The sequence below is a fragment of the Ostrea edulis genome, chromosome 4 (assembly GCF_947568905.1).
Source record: "Ostrea edulis chromosome 4, xbOstEdul1.1, whole genome shotgun sequence".
NCBI lineage: Eukaryota > Metazoa > Mollusca > Bivalvia > Ostreida > Ostreidae > Ostrea > Ostrea edulis.
In genome coordinates, this window is record NC_079167.1 from 88,913,376 (window position 1) to 88,933,334 (window position 19,959).

At 35.2% G+C, this 19,959-nt stretch overlaps 1 protein-coding gene across 4 annotated transcripts in view; it reads right to left on the reverse strand.

The window, feature by feature from the left end:
* The window catches only part of LOC125669666 (glutamate receptor ionotropic, NMDA 2B-like), a 55,841-nt gene that overhangs the window by 28,246 nt on the left and 7,636 nt on the right, over nucleotides 1-19,959 (reverse strand). Inside the window, exons 1-4 of one of the 4 annotated variants that reach the window (XM_048904365.2) lie at nucleotides 15,850-16,170; nucleotides 15,118-15,759; nucleotides 14,834-14,866; nucleotides 6,939-7,141 (exon numbers count right to left, since the gene is read on the reverse strand). In XM_048904365.2, the coding sequence (XP_048760322.1) occupies nucleotides 6,939-7,141; nucleotides 14,834-14,866; nucleotides 15,118-15,537 (656 nt within the window). In that variant the 5' untranslated portion in view covers nucleotides 15,538-15,759; nucleotides 15,850-16,170. Of the gene's footprint in view, nucleotides 1-6,938; nucleotides 7,142-14,833; nucleotides 14,867-15,117; nucleotides 15,760-15,849; nucleotides 16,171-19,959 lie in introns of those variants that run through there. The other 3 variants (XM_048904363.2, XM_056164191.1, XM_048904367.2) reach the window with 3 other exon arrangements.

Consider the following 19,959-nt stretch of genomic DNA (forward strand, 5'->3'; position numbering starts at 1 on the left):
GGCAATCAAAATTGGTACCGTATAAGTTTTACATTATGACCCCTGGGTCGAGGCCTCTGCTGGTGGACTATTAGTCCCCGAGGGTCTCTACAGTCCAGTAGCTAAGTACTTCGTTATTAGCTTGAAAATACGGATGTATATTTAATTGCTGTAATAAAATTTAGAAATTCATTTCAAAATTAAGGATTATCTCCCTCATGCATAGCTCTTATGCTTAGACGAATTTGACTCCACTTTTTGACACTGTTTTCCCTTAAAATAGCTCTAGCAAGTTTATCGTTATTTCGGATTTCAAATATTTCGGTTGAGCATCGCTGAAGAGACATTATTTGTCGAAATGCGCATCTGGTGCATCAGAATTGGTACCGACTACCGTATAAGTTTTACATACTAAATAAAATCCATCAAAATTGAATCAGATAATGGTAATTTTTCGAAATCATTTCAACATAATTAAAAGGAAATATCTGAACAGAGATTTCATATCCAGGAGCTAATCAACTTCTCTATAAATTTTCCGACTCTCCAAACATTGCATCTTGTTCATGAGGGTCAAAATTCTAGAACAAGAAAAAATTAGCATCATGCATGTACCAACAACCAAACTTTAAGTACCCCTTTTCATATAAGATCACTGGATCAAGACTCTCTGGGCACTGTATTTCCATACAGGTTCAACGACAACGTATACAGTGTTTTAAATCTGGCTAGTCTATTATGAAACAACGTGAATGTGGAGGGACTTTTTCCAAATACTAGTACACAAAGACGTAAACGCAGTCACGGACATCTTTTTCAAATAAAAACCAAATACACGTCATTCACCTGTACCGTACGCCATGAAACAATTTAGGTCCACATCATATTTGCGCAAATCTTTACTGTGTTCCATTGAAAGTTTTGAATACGTTATTTGAAGAAACCAAAGCCAGTTTGTACTTGGATTTTTCAATATCAGAATATAGACTAAATTCTATTATTATAGATGCTGTCCATCAGAGGCTCTTTAAACCACCGCGGGTTATGGATGATATTCCTTCCGAATCATGCCGCCAGTTCCTTAAACTCAGAACTAACATATTAATATATGCCGTCAACAAAAGCAACATTCTTCGTCATGAAAAAAGTTCAGTCTTGTATTCCAGCATATGGAAGACGAAGATAACGAACCGTTATCAATCCCACAACTCCTAAAAGCAATACAAAATAGAGAGTTGGGCAAACACGGGCCCCTGAATATACCAGAGGTGTGATCAGGTGCCTAAGAGGAATAAGCATCCCCTGTCGACCGGTCACAATCGCTGTGAGCTTGATCATGTAAACGGAGTCAAAATCAGTGTGCCAAGAACGGCCTAACAATCGGTATGAAACACGTCAGACAGCATTTGACCCAATGATAGGTTGTATTTCCTACAACAAACAAGCTTCTACTATTGCATCCAAAACGTTTTAAATATAAAAACAACAACTTTACAGTGCCTAGATGTAGACCATCTAATACATAATCCACCGACGCCGGTGTACTTGTTCTTTTTCTTTCAACTGGACAATTCATTACTGGTGATGTCGATGTAATTCAAAATGAGGACCTGAAATTACTTATTTTAAAAGGTCATAAATTCAGAGAACCTCAGTCTTTCAATTGTGACAGAAATTCATCTCTATTATGAATTCTGTCGAAGATTATGCCAGATGATGGGCTAGATATGAAAAAGAACTTGATATCTTGTCAGAATGAATAAAAAGATATAAGAATCGAATTTGCCAATACAACCAATCATTGGGTCAAATGCTGTCTGACTTGCTTCATACCGATTGTTAAACCGTTCCTGGCACACTGATTTTGACTACGGATAACCCCATTTACCTGATAAAGAACAGGGGTTTCAACAGTCTCGTTTAAAGTCAGCATTTCGCAAATTCTATGATCGCTATAATAGTCTAGTTTGACAATACAGTACCCCTTGCTTGTCGTCCGAGGCGACTAAATGGGGCGGTCCTTCGCATGAGACCGCAAAAACCAAGGTCCCGTGTCACAACAGGTATGGCACGATAAAGATCCCTCTCTGCTCAATGGCTGTAAGCGCCGAGCATAGACCAAAATTTTGCAGCCCTTCACCGGCAGTGGTGACGTCTCCATATGAGTGAAAGATTATCGAGAGGGACATTAAACAATATTTAATCAATCAACAATATCATTGGGTCAAATGTTGTCTGACTTGCTTCATACCGATTGTTAAGCCGTTCCTGGCACACTGATTTTGACTACGGATAACTTCATTTACCTGATCAAGAACAGGGGTTTCAACAGTCTTGTTTCGCAAATTCTATGGTCGTTATAACAATCTAGTTTGCCAATAAAACCTATCATTGGGACAAATGCTGTTTGATTGTTTCATATCGATTGTTAGGCCGTTCTTGGCACGCTTATCTTGATTACGGTTAACTCCGTTTACCTGATAAAGATATAGGGCTCATGGCGGGTGTGACCGGTCGACAGGGGATGATTATCCCTCCTAGTCACCTGACCCCACCTCTGTTGTGACCAAGGGTCCGTATTTGTCCAATTTTCTATTTTGTATTACTTAAAGGAGTTACGAGATTGATCAGTGATCGTTCTTTTCACCTTTCACAAAAAGAATATGAAAATCACGTATCAGACATACCAAAAACAAAAGTTCGTACAACCCATACTCCTGTGTTTAGTAAACCAGCAGTGATAAAAGATATAGATGGGCTGAATAAGGAATAAGTTTTGGTTGCAGCTGACAACGTTTCAACAACACTGTCTTTGTTTGTAAGGCTCATTATTACAAAATGCATTTTAAACGAACTTTGTATTAATTCCACATTGGGTAACCCTACACGTATATTCCAACTTCCCTCTCAGAAGATTGAATTATTCAACATCAAGCTTCAGTTTTAAACACATTTGATATCCCAGTTAATGGGACGAATGAATATGAGTTATCGTACATATCCTAGATTTCTAAACTTCATAAAACCCTTACAAACATATATACATTGATGGATACAGTAAATGTTCTACCAAGCCCCTATCTTTGCTCCTCACGAAAATATCAATTGCTGTGAAGGAGAAACTTCAAACGCATTGTGCCACGACAAATGGCAGAAGTGTTGTAAAGCAATGTGGATTCTAAAACTTTCTGAAGAACTTTAGTAAAATTTAAAATCACAAACTTTTTCTCAAATCAACAACATCAAAGTGATGACTTTTTCCATACTCTACACGACCATTCCTCACGAAAAAAGAACTTGATATCATAGACAGTTGCTTCTTCAATAAAAATGGGGAAAGGAAATATACATATCTTGTGATCAGTCTTTAAAAATTTACTTTGTTGAACACGACTGTGATTCTACAAATACTCTATAGTTGATATTAGAAAGCTGCTGGAGTTCAATACATATATCTTCATAGTCTTTGGTGATCAGGTCTTCCAACAATCTGTTGGAATTCCCGTGGACACGAATTGTGCTCCTTTATTAACTGACCTGTTTTTATATTCTTACGAGGCAGAACTTATTCAAAAGCTTCATTCTACATTAGAAGAAAAAATATCTTGCTGTGGCCTTCAACTCGACCTTTAAATATATTGACGACGTTTTATTTATTAACAATATTCATTTTCATTCATATGTTGATTCGATAAATCCCAGTGAACTCGCAATAAAAGATACCACAGAGTCTTCCACAGCTACTGAAGAATTAGCTATGATATTGAACAAACTAACAACTCAACTTTATGACAAATGGGATGACTTCAGCTTCTCCATCGTCAACTTCCCATATTCATGTAGCAATATTCCATTATCACCTGCATATGATGTGTATGTATCTCAACTGTTTCGATACGCAAGAGCTTGATCTGCGTATGGTCAGTTTTTAAATCTAGACAGGCTACTAACAATTTGAAAGGGTTTTTTGTTTGTAAACAATCTGTATATATCATAATACATGTTCAATATATGCATACCAAGGATCATGTAGGTATACAGACAAGTTTTTTTTATATGTGAGAGAGAGACACACACACACACACACACAGAGAGAGAGAGAGAGAGAGAGAGAGAGAGAGATGTATAAATATAGTATTTCAACCAAAGGATAAGAGTATTTTGCATACAAAACTTTTTACCAGGAGTACCTAAAATAAAATAGTTTTTGGTAAAAACTATATGAAAGTTTGTTTCATCTTCTATGTAAAGTTGAAACTCATCTAGGAATGCTTGAACACAATCACATTCCCACAGTATATGTTCTATTTTCTCTTCCTCTCTGTGACAAAACGTACACATTTTACAATTTACTTTTTTAATTTTGAATAAAAACGAATTTGTTGCTAAAATTCTGTTATTTATTCTGTATTGAAACCATTGGAGTTTGCAGTTTTTAATTATTTTAAAAGGTAGTATATTGAAAATTTTCCTTTCTCTGTTATCAATATCCAAAAACTGACTCCATTTTATTGTACCTGCAGTCACTGAAGAGTTTTTGTTTAAAAATTCATTTTAAAAAACTTTGACTTTTTACACTTCAGTACATTGTAAATGTTTTTTCTAATAAAAGGATTTGGTAATCTTTTAAAGTTAGTGTCTGTACCTGACTGCTTAATACAAGTTTTTATAGCATGAATAATACTTGCATATTCCAAGAAGTTAATTTTTACATTTGGATAAGTAGCACTAAAAGTTTTATAGCTAAAAAAAAAAGTACCGTCTTCCTCAATAATATCATTAATGTGTCTGATATTATTGTCGAATAAATGTTTATTAAAATACATTTTCTTGCTAATATGGATCATAGGGTTGTAAAACAAAGGTGAATCTGCAGTAACATTAGACTCAGTACAAGTGTTCTGTAATTCGATCCAGGCCTTGAATACATCTATCCAAAATTTATTTTTAATGACTTTAAAAGTAGATTAGTGTATTCAATCCCACAGGATATGAATTTATTTAGGTTAAAATTTGATATGAAATTACTCAACCCCCTATTTGTAGAGACAAAATGTCTTACCCAAAACAATTTCATTGAAGCTATAAATGAGTTTACATTTATCACTTTTAGACCACCATCCTCATATTTCTTGACAATTACATCCTTCTTTACCCTGTGGGTTGAACAACCCCACACAAAGGAGAAAAATACCTTTCCTAATTCTTTACAATAGGCAATAGATGGGTTAGGGATGGACATCAGGATATGATTCAACAATGGTAACACTAATGTTTTAATAACTGTTACCTTGCCAATGGGAGTTAAATATCTCTTCCCCCATTGCTTTAGCATAGATTTGATTTTTACTACATCTCCTTTTTCGGTTAGAACCTTGAAATCAAAATTATTATTCATAAGGACAGCAACACCCCTCGAGTTTGAAGCATAAGAACTGAAGAAGCATTGCAATCCCCATAGATTTCTGATATCACTTTTAATTTCGTTTGAAAAATGTGTGTCCTGTAAGCAATAAATATTGAAATTCAAAGATCGTATTAAAATAATTAAAAATATCTCTACGTTTTGCAACATCTCCCAGACCTTGACAATTTACTGAAAGTAATTTGACCATCTGAGTTTTGAAGTAATGTAAATTCTAAATATACGATACCCACCAGAACCATGTCTTAGAAAAAGGAAAGACAGAAAAGAAAGGAAAGAAAGGCTGAGAATAAATATACAAAAAAAAGTTCAAAAAATTCCTAGTGAAGCCTTAGCAATTTGATGTTACAGGGGTTTCAACAGTCACGTTTAAAATTACCATTTCGCAAATTTCATGTCCATTATAACAATTTAGTTTGCCAATACAACCTATCTTTGGGTCAAATGCTGTCTGACACGTTTCAAACCAATACGGAAGTTCCGAGTTCCCCAAGAGTTATTTCCCTTTGTCGAACTCTTCCGTAAATTATGACGTAAAATATGATGACAGTGGGTACATTTGCTAATTACTATCGGTGTATTATTTCTTAAAAGATGATATCCAGAGTTTCTGAGACCATCCTATCTCAGGGGAAAGGCAACTTTAGTGAGTTTATGAGTATTGGATAACAAAATGGCTCAAACAAATACTGTTAATTGCCATCTTTCTTTGATAAAAGCGTCACTCATGTAGAAGAGGAAACGAATAATGATTTAATAGCCAATTTGATGATCTAATTCAAACAGATTATGCTTGATATGGCCAGAATATACATACCAGTGATTGATATAAACAAAAGTTACGCTTTTATTACATTAATCGTACGTAATCGTTATGTACAATGCCAGTCTACGATATAATGTATACATTGTGTACCCACCATCAATCGGAACTCCTCGAATGTCTCGCGCACTCGATCTATGTCGAGTGCACGAGACATTCGAGGAGTTCCGATTGTACCCACCATATGTCATAAAATGCGAAAGAGTTCGACAAAGGGAAATAATTTTTGTGTAACTCGGAACTTGCGTATTGAGGTCGTTCTTTACATACTGATTTTGACTATTGATTACTCATCCATCAAGATATAGGGCTCACGGCAGGTGTGACCGGTGGACCGGGGATGCTTACTCCTCCTAGACACTTGATCTCACCTCTGGCATCTCCAGGGGTATGTGTTTTCCCCTATACTCTCTATTTTGTATTCTTTATATGAGTTATGAGATTGATCACTGTCATCTTCCTCTTTCCATGTGTATGTATATTTCCATCTTCATGTATCTATTTCTCTTTATATGTACATTTCCCTGTCTACAGCTATTTCATCTCTTTCTCTCTCTTTCTATTCCTCACTCTATGTATCTATAGATTTACCTTTGCATGTCTATTTCGTTCTTTATAAGTCTATTTCCCGCTCTGTATGCCTATTTCCTGTTTATATGTATCCCCCCTTCTCTCTATATATATAAATACATGCATATCTCCAAACACTACCTGAACTGACCGCTGAGAATGTTGACATCATTGTTCTTCTTCACCAGTGTCCTTAGAGCCGTTCTAAAGTCAAAGTTGTTGTCGTCTGTCGTAGATACCACCGTGAAGTGTGTCCAGTTGAAGGTCATCATGAACTTGAGCATGGCCTGTGCCTGGTGGTAGAGGGTGGGGGCCAATTGAAGGATCATCCGGTTTTGTGGGTTCTGCAAACAGACTATCTTCATTAATCTCATGACTCGGAGAGAATCAACTGTGTATATCATATACCTTTATTAGCGATAACTTTTCTTAAATTCGCGTTTAATCGATATCAAGCTATTCACAACGAATGATATTTGCGAATTCACCAATGATCAGTCAATAACAAATCTTTGCTAGCTCATTATCATTCTGGATCAAACAATGCGGCGCGGATCAAACAATGTGACGCGGATCAAACAATGTGAGGCGTAAGCGGCCTTTCAACTTGACATAAAACACATCAAATTTAAGAAAAGAAACAAATTAAACAACAAATGAATATAGAAGGAAAACCAGAAATAAATGTTCAGCTTCTTTGTATTGATGGGGACGTATATATTCTTTTAACGGAAACGTGGGGCAAGCTCTACCGTCGACATCGCATTGTGCAGATGATCTAATGCTTGCATTTGTTTTTATGTCCCCATACAAACAAGATAGACATTTATCGCTTAATTACAATGAACATATAAACATAGTGGCTTGCTCATGACGACAAATAAATGCTATTGCGAATTTCGCGAACATTTCTCTCACGCGAATAAAATTTTGTTTCGTGTATTTGTCAACAGATTGTTCTCTCTTCAATCTATTTTACCCTTTTTCATGTTTTTGTAAAACTGGGAACTGGAATTAAGGGACCTCTATCACGATGAATGGCGAAAACACAACGACTACACTCCTTCAATCATTTGTCTGAGCTGTATTAACTGTGTCTGATGTTTACAATCATTCAAAATCACATTCTGGTAACAAACTATGACAATTATGAGAACAAAAGATGATAAAGGGAAAAAATTTTATTTCAGAAACACTGTTGTATCTCAATAAATGTCTGACACAATAAGCACGTGATTGGAGATATCACGGAAGGAAAACCTAGACGGATATTTCTGACTCGTCTTAATGAGCCATAATACAGCGTTGTTGAATAACCTAGCCGATTGATGAAGGCGTGATCTAAAACCAGTCCCAGCCTCGAAAATAGAATCAGGCCTGAAATCCGATATCTAGAAATATTTAGAGCTTTGATTGATTTCATGGGTCGATGTCTGTTTTGGCTTATGCCAGACAAAGCTGTGTAAATAGCAAAGTGATACCCTCTGTATGTTTCCATTACGTTAAAACAATAATTTTATGTTCGTTTTAAACTACATTCGCACATAAAAAATGTTATACTGTTGAAGTTCTGATTTAATTCATTGGTGTGGATTTTCTGAGGAAAACAAAATGGAAAAGCATGTGCATCAGCTTTGCAGACTTGTGGCAGCAAGCTTCTGTTTATTGATTTCATTAAATGCAGAAATCCATATATCACCATGGTCACTTTGCATTTTGGAGAGAAGTCTACAGTGCTACTGTTAATGTTCATAATCTTGTTCATAGCCATTTTCGGTGGCCGAGAGGTTAGAGCGTTCGCACCGCATGCGGAAGGCTGGCGTTCGAATCCCGGCCGCGACAGACCTAAGTCGTTAAAACAGGTAGTGACAGTTCCATCGCCAAACGCTCGGCATCAGGTGTGAATGTCACCGGTCCTCGGAGATGACCTTATAAACGGATGACCCGTTTCGCAGTAGGTGTGGCACGCTAAAGAACCCTCACTGCTCAATGGCCGTAAGCGCCGAGCATAGACCTAAATTTGAAGCCCTTCACCGGTCTTGGTGACGTCTCCATATGAGTGAAAAATTCTCGAGCGAGACGTTAAGCAAGATTCAATCAATCAATCTTTATTATATTTTCATTTTATCTCCTATGCTTTGCATTCGCAAAAATATCAACATTTCCTGGCCCAATCCCAATATTTTCATATCCAACTAGCCAATCACAAAACGCGTACTATAGATAAACATGCGCACATCTGTAACGCACTTTTAGCATGGTCCTGATATTGTGGACATCGATCAGATATCTATTAAATGTGAAGTTGCTTTTCGGCATTGAATCAATAGAAAATGGGAAAGTTAAGAAAAAATCCGTGTGATTTAAATTTAAAGAACATAAACATTTTGATTTGTAACCATATAGGTTTAAAGATTGATATCTATAAAGTACATGTATACAATGGAAATAAATCATAACTCTGAAATGTGTATTCAACACTAAACTAAAACCAAAAACATTTAAGGTACAATGTAGATCGATTCTCGTGAGATGGCATATATTTTTGCAAAAATCCTTATCAAATCAAACTTTGCGCTCGATAGAAATAAATCTTTCAGAGGAATTTCATTCACTGGATAAAATAAAGGAAAACTGTTAATAGTGAAAACTTTCTATTTTCCATAGATAATCAATTATTAATGATTTAAAAAAAGTTGTCGAGGGCAATAACTCCTATGCTGGTATTTCCTCTACTGTATGTCTATTATACAATATTTTCCTTAATATCCACAATCTGTTTATAGATATCTATAAATATGCAGTTTTTCTAAACTGTTGACATTTAAATTTTGTCACTTTAAGAAGTTTTTATCTATTTTTATCATTGTTTTACTATAATGTTTGATTTTCTGATGTTGACCTATACTTCTGTTCTTGTATGTCTGACATCTTAAAAAAGGATGGCAATATACACATTTTCTTTGGTTAATAATCAAAATAAACTATATTGAGTGGACATTAATACAGTTTTTCCACTTTCCACCATTAATATTGATGAATTACATCAGGGGAAAGCAAACCGAAGGTCAACAATGAAGTCTGACGAATTTCGGAACGAGACCAGTAATATGTGTAAGTAGGCCAGTTCAGGAGTTATAGTATGCCTATCTGTGAAAGTAACAAATATTACAGTTGACATGCAGAATACCCCAGGGAAAAGTACAACGATATACATATATAATCAGAATAAAAATCGCATAACAGGCGAACAAGGGTTGAAATGAAGAATTGTTAGGATATACATGTATACGGGAATATATCGCTAGATAGTCAAAGGCTAGAGAGCAGAACTTGACTACTCATTCAGTTAACCTTATGTCATTGAAACCAGTATGTCAAATGAATATTGATTATTTTTCATTATACACATGTGTTAGAATGGTGTGACAAAATTTAAACGACGCAACAATCACATCTAATAGCGATGGGATTTTTGAGGAATTTACAAGGCAGAGAGAAGACGGATATTTGTTTAAATAATGATACTCAACATTGTCGATAATTCTAGCAGCCACAAGGGAAGATATGGTAACTCCCCAATCTTACGAGTACTACAACAACAGACAATTAAGCACGTATATCTAATTTTCGCAGTGTAATAACGACAAAATTTGAAACATTTCACATACAGAATTAGATATCGTGCTATTATGTCATTTCTGTATTATAATGTCATTATATGTCATTCTAAACCATGACACACCGAGCAATATATATTTTACCATTAGTTTGATAGCATGATTGTGTAAATTAAAGCATTTAACATGTTGCACAAATTATATATATACATGATAGATAGGGCGCCTGACATTAAGAATGATTACTCATGTACAAACGCACAAGGTTCAAATTCTCCACCCTAATCTCAACCAAAGTAGAAGAGGCCAAAACGAACTGACATCCTGTCACATTCTGGGTTCTAATATTCTGTCACATTCCGGGTTCTAACATTCTGTCACATAACGACCAATCACAAGCATCCCCTCACATACGCCGAGATAACGACCAATCACAAGCATCCCATCACATACGCCGAGATAACGACCAATCACAAGCATCCCCTCACATACGCCGAGATAACGACCAATCACAAGCATCTCCAGTTCTGCACTGGTCATCAATCTTTTCCATTTCTCAAAGTCTAAATTCATAATGACCATAATCATGTCCCCAATGATGCATGTAATACATAGTATGGACGAAAGTTGATACAATATGTACATTCTGGCGAATAATTCACCTACCAAAATACCGTTACATCGCCATCGGGCGAAAGTATAAAAATTGCAGTTTACGATCACACTAACGACTGTGTTAGGGAAACACCTGAATTGATAGATAAAAAGAACTGATTACATATTCGTGCACAGGATCAACTACCGAGAGCTAATTATGAAATACGATATTACCCTGCAACTTAACAGTAAAACACAAACTTCTAAGGATTTAAGTTATGTAAGTGTCAAGATGGGAGGAACCTCTACAGAATACCAGAAAAGTGCGCCATACAGATGATGAAAATATCAGTTACATCACTGATAGAAGCTGAGGTCAGAGGATTCCCATGTTTCGATCTTCTTCCAGTTTTAGTGTACTGGAGGTTGATTGTGTTTATCGACTTTGTAGACGAATTAACAATTAGTTACATAATCATTGACGACTGAAATTTGTTCATTAATGAAGACGGGATCTTGGTTAAACTATCCAGTATGTTTATTATATCAGCCAAACGTAAGATTTATATTTATATCTGACTCAAGACACACAGTGATAACAAGTAAATAGACCTAGGAAAATAAAAATTACATTTCATCCAATCCAAGTATAACACTGCCCGGCGACTGAATAGACTTTTCACCGGATCATATCGGTATATGTTTGTTTAAGCACAATATACGATGTAAGAAGCAGAGCAAATGGCTTTAATTGATGCTAAGACAGTTATTGTTATTGCTTGATAATAATTATCTTAAAATATCCAAAGTCTCTTTAAAAGGGAGTTCTCGGCAGATGTACCGAGCATGTCTTTAAAAAAATAAATGCGTTTATCGATTACAAACGATTGTGTTCTCTGAGATATTTCGGGGTACAGTTGCGCGTGATAAAAGAGATATTTCCAATTAAACTGCTTTCTCTTAATTCTACGTCCTACTCCCTGTTGGCCAGCTTACTGGTTTATTCTGCACAGGAAATCAGCGATCCAACAAATTAACTCCTCAAGTTCAACACCTTCTTATTCATCAACATTCATAATGTCTATGTAAAGCATGACAGTGTCAGCATGCCCTTTTTATGTTTTGAGAAATACTTTCTCTCGGGAATTGATCAACGACAAACAGTAGTTCATCATTTCATATCATTGCCCTTTGAAAATAAAATTCCGCTTTTCACAGATTTATTATCTTCCGTTCTTTCTCAACAAAAACCCATTTAATTAACGTCACTATATGATATTAAAGATCTTCAACTGGTACTTTACAAAATATTTTGCATGAATATGCTTTCGCTAACTTTATACATACATAATCAACTGCTTTCTTCTGAAAAATGACCAGATTACTTCTTGTTCTGAATCAAGGTTCCCGTCAATTTTTGCAGGGATGGCATACACTCTTAGCATTAAAACTAAAAAGTAATATTACAACAAGAAGTTCTCTTTAGATGATACAGTGTAAATAAATTTGGAGTAATTTGAAAATTTCGTCTTTCTTCTCCTCGACCATTATAACAATCGTATGGTTTCAGATTTGGAGACGAAAGAAAAGATGGTGTCGAAGTACAGTGTGCATGTATTTTCACCCTACCTAAACCAACATCCTTGATTTCCAGATTCGTAACGCGGACGTACCGAGGGCTCTAGCTGTCAAGTCTCGCGAACGTACCGAGGGCACTAACTGTCAAGTCTCGCGAACGTACCGAGGGCACTAGCTGTCAAGTCTCGCGGACGTACTGAGGGCACTAGCTGTCAAGTCTCGAGTTTCCTTTCGTCAGATTTGTATATTCCCCAAGTCTGACGTAGCACCTTAATCTAAAGTGCTACTTTATCTCAATTACATTGTTATAGCACCTTTGAGATCAATTTTAGAGATTTCTAGTACTAATTTTATTAAAGAGGAGAACCAGCAATTTTCCTTTAAACTGGACGCCGGAGCGCCATGTGTAACGAGTTCTGGCTATGATTACATAATCTGTCATGTACAGTACACGTGCCAGAGAATATCGGCATGTAAATGCTACTTCTAGACATCCATGAAGATTGCGAATTCCCCTGAGACAAATTCCTACGACTTTTTTTTTTTTTTTTACCACAGCGTGAATGCTTTACATTGTCGTTTCTGAGCAACATTGATATTTTTTTTCACGGATCATTATTTTATGAGTGGGATAACAAAATTGTCTTCAAATCTTTCGATTATCACAGATATGAAGCATTGCTTCTTTCTGAAAGTAGAGTTACGCTTTTAGGCGTGAACGCAATTTGTGGTAATTTGTTCTTTTTACATCTAATAAAAAATGAATTGGCTTTATAATATTGATGATAAACCCCTCTTATATACTACATGTACATCGCAAGTATTGTATGAAAGCACCTTAATTTTAAATCCCTCGTTTGGGTGAAGTTCAGTTTTCTCTTATTTCGTCAAAACAAAAAAAATCTGCAATAATATTATATTCTTTAACATTTTTAGAAACAATCATATTGCAGACTTTAAGTTGATAGATATGATTTGTCAGGAAAAAAATAGATACCGGTACCCTTAATTCATACAATTTATCATTATACATTGTACGTAAGTTTATCGGTGAAGATATCTCTCTCTCTCTCTCTCTCTCTCTCTCTCTCTCTCTCTCTCTCCGAAAATTACAACATAACTGGAAGCTGTGTGTAGCAAATTTAAGTTCCAAACTTACTCGAATGTCTAAATAAAAGGTAGGAAAAAATCAATCATAAAACGAAATTCAGTAAATTTCATCCATATGGAGGCGAGCGGGTTCCTCAGAAACCATTTGTCTGCTCAGATAATTTTCCAGATGTTTAAACCTACAAATTGTTTGCGTCATGAGTAACTAGCAAAATTACATGTACATTGTATTTCCTTACTTTTTTGTTTACTTGCTTAAATATAAAATCGACAATTCAACCAGCTCACTGCCAAGCTTTGTCTTGGGGTGTAAACCATTCTGATCAGTTATTCAAGACACTGCCTGAATTAGATGTGATTGACAGAACATGAACGAACAAGGAAATATACATTTCATAAAATCAATGAGAGTATTTTACTGAATGTCATTCCCACAACCCCAACATTGTCATCTAATCGTTCAACGAGAAGAGGTGCTTCAACACAGAACATAACGAATCGAATTGGTATGCATTAAAAGATATGCAATGGTTTTTAATCCCCAGAATCATATCAACACCAAATATTAAGAATTTGCGACAACATTGAGAAATGGGCATGTACTACTGATTTTTTTTTTTATCTGTTTGCTTTCCAAGAATTTGGTAGTCTGATTTAATATTGCAATCTTGTAGATATTTTTTTTATCGAAATTCATAAGTCTGAAAACAAGTGAGAAAAAGTACTATAGTTGTAAAGAGGGAAGGATGTTGAAAAGATCACCGATTTTTACGTCTAAAACTTTTGTTAATGATGTACAAGACAATATGTCGTTGATTCTACAAACATGACTTCCATAATAACGGTATCAAATGTAAATGTTTCAAAAGAAAAGCATATAATTATTTTTTCTCCAAGAGTATTGTATGAAAATTGAGTAAAGTCTGATTGCTTTTTTTTTTATTTCAATGAATTCACTCCGCTTTATTTTGTGTTTGGTTGTCGATAAAGACTTGATCTGAGAGACACGTTCAATCAATAGGAATCGGCGATCTCTTTCCACAAACTCTGACTAGAGATAGAGAACAGAGAATATACCATGTATATACATGTACACAAATGCATGCAATATTTCACATTGTGATACATTACCGTCCGTTCCTCGCCGCCTTGTAGTTTAGTCGTCTGCGTATTTGAAAATGATTAACCATTAAGTTAGTCATCTATCATTTTCAAAAGTAAATAAGATGCACTTTTAAAAACAAAATTCTAAATTAGAAGCTTTGTGTGAAACTGAAATAATCTAATTAAGCGTAATTCCAGATAGGCAAAGCATGCAAATTTCGCTGTAAATCTAGATGCCATGTTCTTGTTAGTGATGGGTATCAACGTAACGTTTAAACAATGTACAAATTATGCTCAAGAAACAACATTACCTCGAGTGCCCCAACGTAATTCGGGTCAAACGACAGGACCGGAAATCCTAAACTGGTAGCCAGACCTAGAATGTAATCCTTAGACTTTTGGCCCTTTTTGGTGACACTTAAATGTATCAAAGCATTGGTGTGTTTTTCAAACACTGTATCACAGAAGATTCTCAGAATTTCATCCGGATTGCTGTCGTCCAATTCTATAATCCTGGCAAATGCCGAATAGTCCCTTCTGATGGGTCTTATAATTTTATAAAACTCTCTCTTATCAATTGATTTCACAACTTTATCTAGTTTGGGTACTATGATGTCTATTTCTGCTTTGGGGGGTCTTTGACAAGTCACAATCGGAATCAACGCCTCGAAGACAATAACATAAATTATTCCACATTTCAAAACCAAACTCTTCGCCGAAAATTTCTCCATCTTTTATAATCGTTTAACACACCAATGTACTATCGTATACCGCCTTCTCTTCAATCCATGAATACCCGTCAAGACTTTTTCGACACTGATATCCCATCAGGCGAGCAAGTGCGTCTCTCACCAGCGCCTGGAAGCTATTAGTGATGGTTGATGATAGAATATGCACCTTCTTATTAGACCCTCGACTCCAGATTTCATTTAGCTCTGGTAGGTAAGGCCCATCTGCAATTACATAAACAATACAGCACACATTATCAGCTACAGGCGTTATACTAGTATTCTAGTCTTCATTTCATCTTCAGTGAAATAAACCTCTGTTTCCAAGAGTCTACTGCCTTATACTCCGTCCTCACTGAAAAAAAAAATTCCAATACCGATTCAATTCTATGAACCGTCTACTTTCAAATTCAATTATGGCCATGTCAGTATTAGATGTTAGCAAAGTAAAGAGATAATCTGAAATGTGATTTAGAATTCCCTTAAATTCCTTCATATGTAAAATGGATGTTTTTCAGTAGCGACAAGCACACGCCTGTCTTCCTCGTGCCTGTTCCAAAATATTATAGACGAGTATTAATTGTCCGTTTCGAGTTTTATTGATAAAACGACACTTGGGTATATTTTACGACGTTTACAGCTTGGAATGATCCGTCTCTATAATTAGCCTACATCGGCTACAGCAATCAAACAAATCTGCCCCACCATTCGACTATTATACCATTGTTTACACGTGTTTGCATGCCTCTAGAATGCTAAAAAGTCAGATGTGGCGAGTCGGACACATGTTGCTCATAATTATGATCTGGAATTATACTCTTCATGTGTAAATAGTTTTTCCTCTCCTCCTTCTAAAATGTGGAAATATATTTTGGCCTTTCAGTCCAAAATTGGGGGTGGGTGGGTGGTGGTGGTTGTTTAAAATACGTATTTCACAGCTTCAACTTACATCATATTAGATCATTTTAAATGTATATATTTTTAAAAATGAACTATTTCCAAAAGATTGAAATTCTAATAGAATTACGACTGATTATAAAAGCCAGATTGAAATTTTAACAGAATTACGAATAATTATTTTAAAAATCCAATAACATCTAGCTCTTGATATATTTACATACTTTCCAAGATTTCAATAAACACTAAATTCAGTGCAAGATGAAAAACCTCTCGTCTAACAGAAAGTCTTATGCAATTCTGTTTACCCAGGGACATCTGTGAAGTGAAAAGATTCTTTTACTCTCCTTCATTGTGGACTTCAAGAACGATTTATCACCGTGTATCTTATATATACAGAGAGAGAGAGAGAGAGAGAGAGAGAACTCATTAGGCTATTCGTTGCAAATTAAACTTAACAATGAAAAAACTTCATGAAAAACTTGCTGATAGAAATAAACCATACTGTATACTCTAATGATTAGAATAAGTAACGGAGCATGAAATAGTTAAGTGCACTGGGTAGTCACGTGGTGCAATACATTAAGCAATTACAATCTGCATAATTTGTTAGAAGAACGTTGAAAACCTAGACTTGATATGAATTTGATTCAGATACACGACTAAATATATGTAATATTGCGCATGAAAAAATACTGAAACTGAATTTTTTATTATTATTTTTTATTATTTTTTTTTTTTTTTTTCATTTTTAGAATATATATGCAGTTTTTAATTATACAATTCCAGATTTTATACAAATGAACATAAACCACCGCCTCGCCGTTCAGTTGCCTAAATGTGATTAGAATGAAATATGATGACACTTGGGCCTCGAGTAAAAGAGACGGGTCTTATGAATCCATTTGCAATAAACAATATTGTAGGAAGCACATACAGCCTCAGGAAAGTTTAGATCATATCATACGGAGAATAGTGTCTGAAAACAAGTCTATATATATTTATTTGTGTCCAAATATATTTAGAACCAGCATAAAAACAAAGATAAAACAAAACACTAACAAAGCGATCACTGAACTCCTCAGACTTTAACTAGCCAGGTTTTTGGAAGGTGTGTTTTATTTTTGTTTTTGTTTTTTGCTGTTAATTTTTTCGTTTTCTCTTTAATGACAAAAATATGTGAAGAGCTTCCGGTTATCGGCTTTCCTATGTTTACTTTGTTCATCTGTGCTTTGAACACCAACTAAAGTTATATAAATCAAGAAATGTCTTCTTTTTTTTAAAAAAGTCCTACTGTGGTACAAAGTCAAACCAAGGATGTGGCCACCTAGAAAAATAATAATACGCTATCTAAATTGAAAGATGGATTAGTATTATATTTGTGAACAGCTTTGAGTCTATGTTTCCTGATGAAATGCTCCCTATTCATATCTGTATACACAGCTGAGAAACTACAATTGAGAATATTAATCAAGCAGGAAGCGTTCATAATTGGTATTTTTTGTACCAGACTCTTAGACTGAAGAGCTTCTTTAAAAGCTAGATTCACGAGATTTTTCATACCGCTGTCTTATAAGTTATCGAACAGGATTTCTCAAGTTTTCTTGCTCTTCTTTATTGTCATATTTTACCTTCTGAAGATAAAACACAAAGTAGTTTGAAACAAGATCCGCTATTCTTCTCTGCAGGCACACCGGTGACCTTTGCGTTGAAATGTGGTGCTCTCCTTCAAACATCACTACTCCACTTCGTTGCCTGCTGCGATACTTGTGTGTGTTTTTTCCTCGATTTTCTGTTTTCGCTTTTTCACTTAATTAGCCCCATCTCTTCATCATGAAAGAACCCATCAGTTGATACCTATACAGCCTTTTTTTATTTCATTATCAAGCCTATTTTGATTCTTTAATGTTGTAATACACTTGATTTTTGGAATCGGAATTCATTTTTCTTTGCTCCGTCTACTTATATAAATGTAAGACACCTTTTCATATTTATGAAACATTTGCAAGAGGGTGATTTGCCAAATAACATTATTGGATATTTGCATAATTTCAGAAACGCGTGGTTTTTTAACGCTATCAATGTACTTAATCATCATCATAAATGAAAGGCAAAAGCTGAAAGTGAAATAAAATTAACACACGGCACGTGGGACCGCTAGATGACGTAATTTATGAAAACAAAAACTGATTTTGTTTGTTTTGATTTTCAAAAAGGAGTTTTTTCCATCAGCATTGAAAGTATGAAGCGCATAGAAAGCACATGTATGTACGAAGAGCACCACGAGAGGGGTGGTCTTTCATGTCGCCAAACGCATACCGGTACACTCATCTTGAAGATACAGCAGGTCCCAAACTTTGAAACCTTGTTTACTACGAGTTTGATGCCATTCATTTGAAAAACTTTGGGATTGAAGTAGAATAGCTTTATCCTTGCGAGTTGTCAAATATGAGGTGTGTATATCAAAGCTGAAGCTTTTATTGTGCGTGGTGCTGATAATGTGATTTGAAAGCATAAACAACCCTCCAAAACCGAAACCGACCCCCAAGTTGTGGCGGCTCCGCTTCAATCAATCACATAGAGACACTCACACACAACAATGAATGCCCATCACACACCGATAGTATTAATGAGGACTGAAGTCTTAATCTTCGGTGAACGTGAATTGATTTGAGAAAATACTAGTACCTGAATTGAACGCACTGAGAGATAATTGATAATATTATGTGCAGCGGTGTAGAAACAGCTAATGAAACAAATACGCTTACTGATACAAACTATATTAGGGGGTGCAATTGCAACCCCTAATGATACAAATTATCGCATTAACGGTCTACAGTATAAACCGTTAATGATACAATGCCCCCTACCGATACAATCGTATCATTAAGCGTTCCACTTGCAGTGCTGTCGCGACGCTTAATGATACAACCATAGATTTGCAGTTCAAACCGCTAATGATATCATTAAGCGTGACATAATTTACATTTATTTTATTGCTATAAATTTTATCTAATTGTTTCATCGTTTTATATTTATATTTTTCGAATTCGTACTTCAAATCCGACAGATCGGTAAAATCTGTTTAAATCAACATTGATCTTTATATTTCAGTCTGAAATGTAAGTCTTTTCTGCTTTATATGATCGAAGAATATGATTCCTAAAGATCTGAGTTTGAACCAGAATATTTCCTGTGCTGGCCTATCATGTCATTGATATGAAAGCAAGTGGTGAGAATCTAGAGATTTTTCAGTGGAAGAGAATGATAGATAATTGAAATTATATTATCGAAAGTTGTTATTTTGATAAAGAAATTACTCACACTGACCTAGATCCACCAAAGCGTGTTGACCATTTTACTCTCTTTTTTTTTTTTTTTTTTTTTTTTTTTTTGGTTGCTTTTTCGGGGGTGTTTATCGAAAATAAAAGTAGTTTTTTTTTACTAAATTCTCACTCACTCATTACTGATCTCGTAAAATTAAATTACAGCTCACTGACATAATCTCATAAGTGATGCTGTATCAGA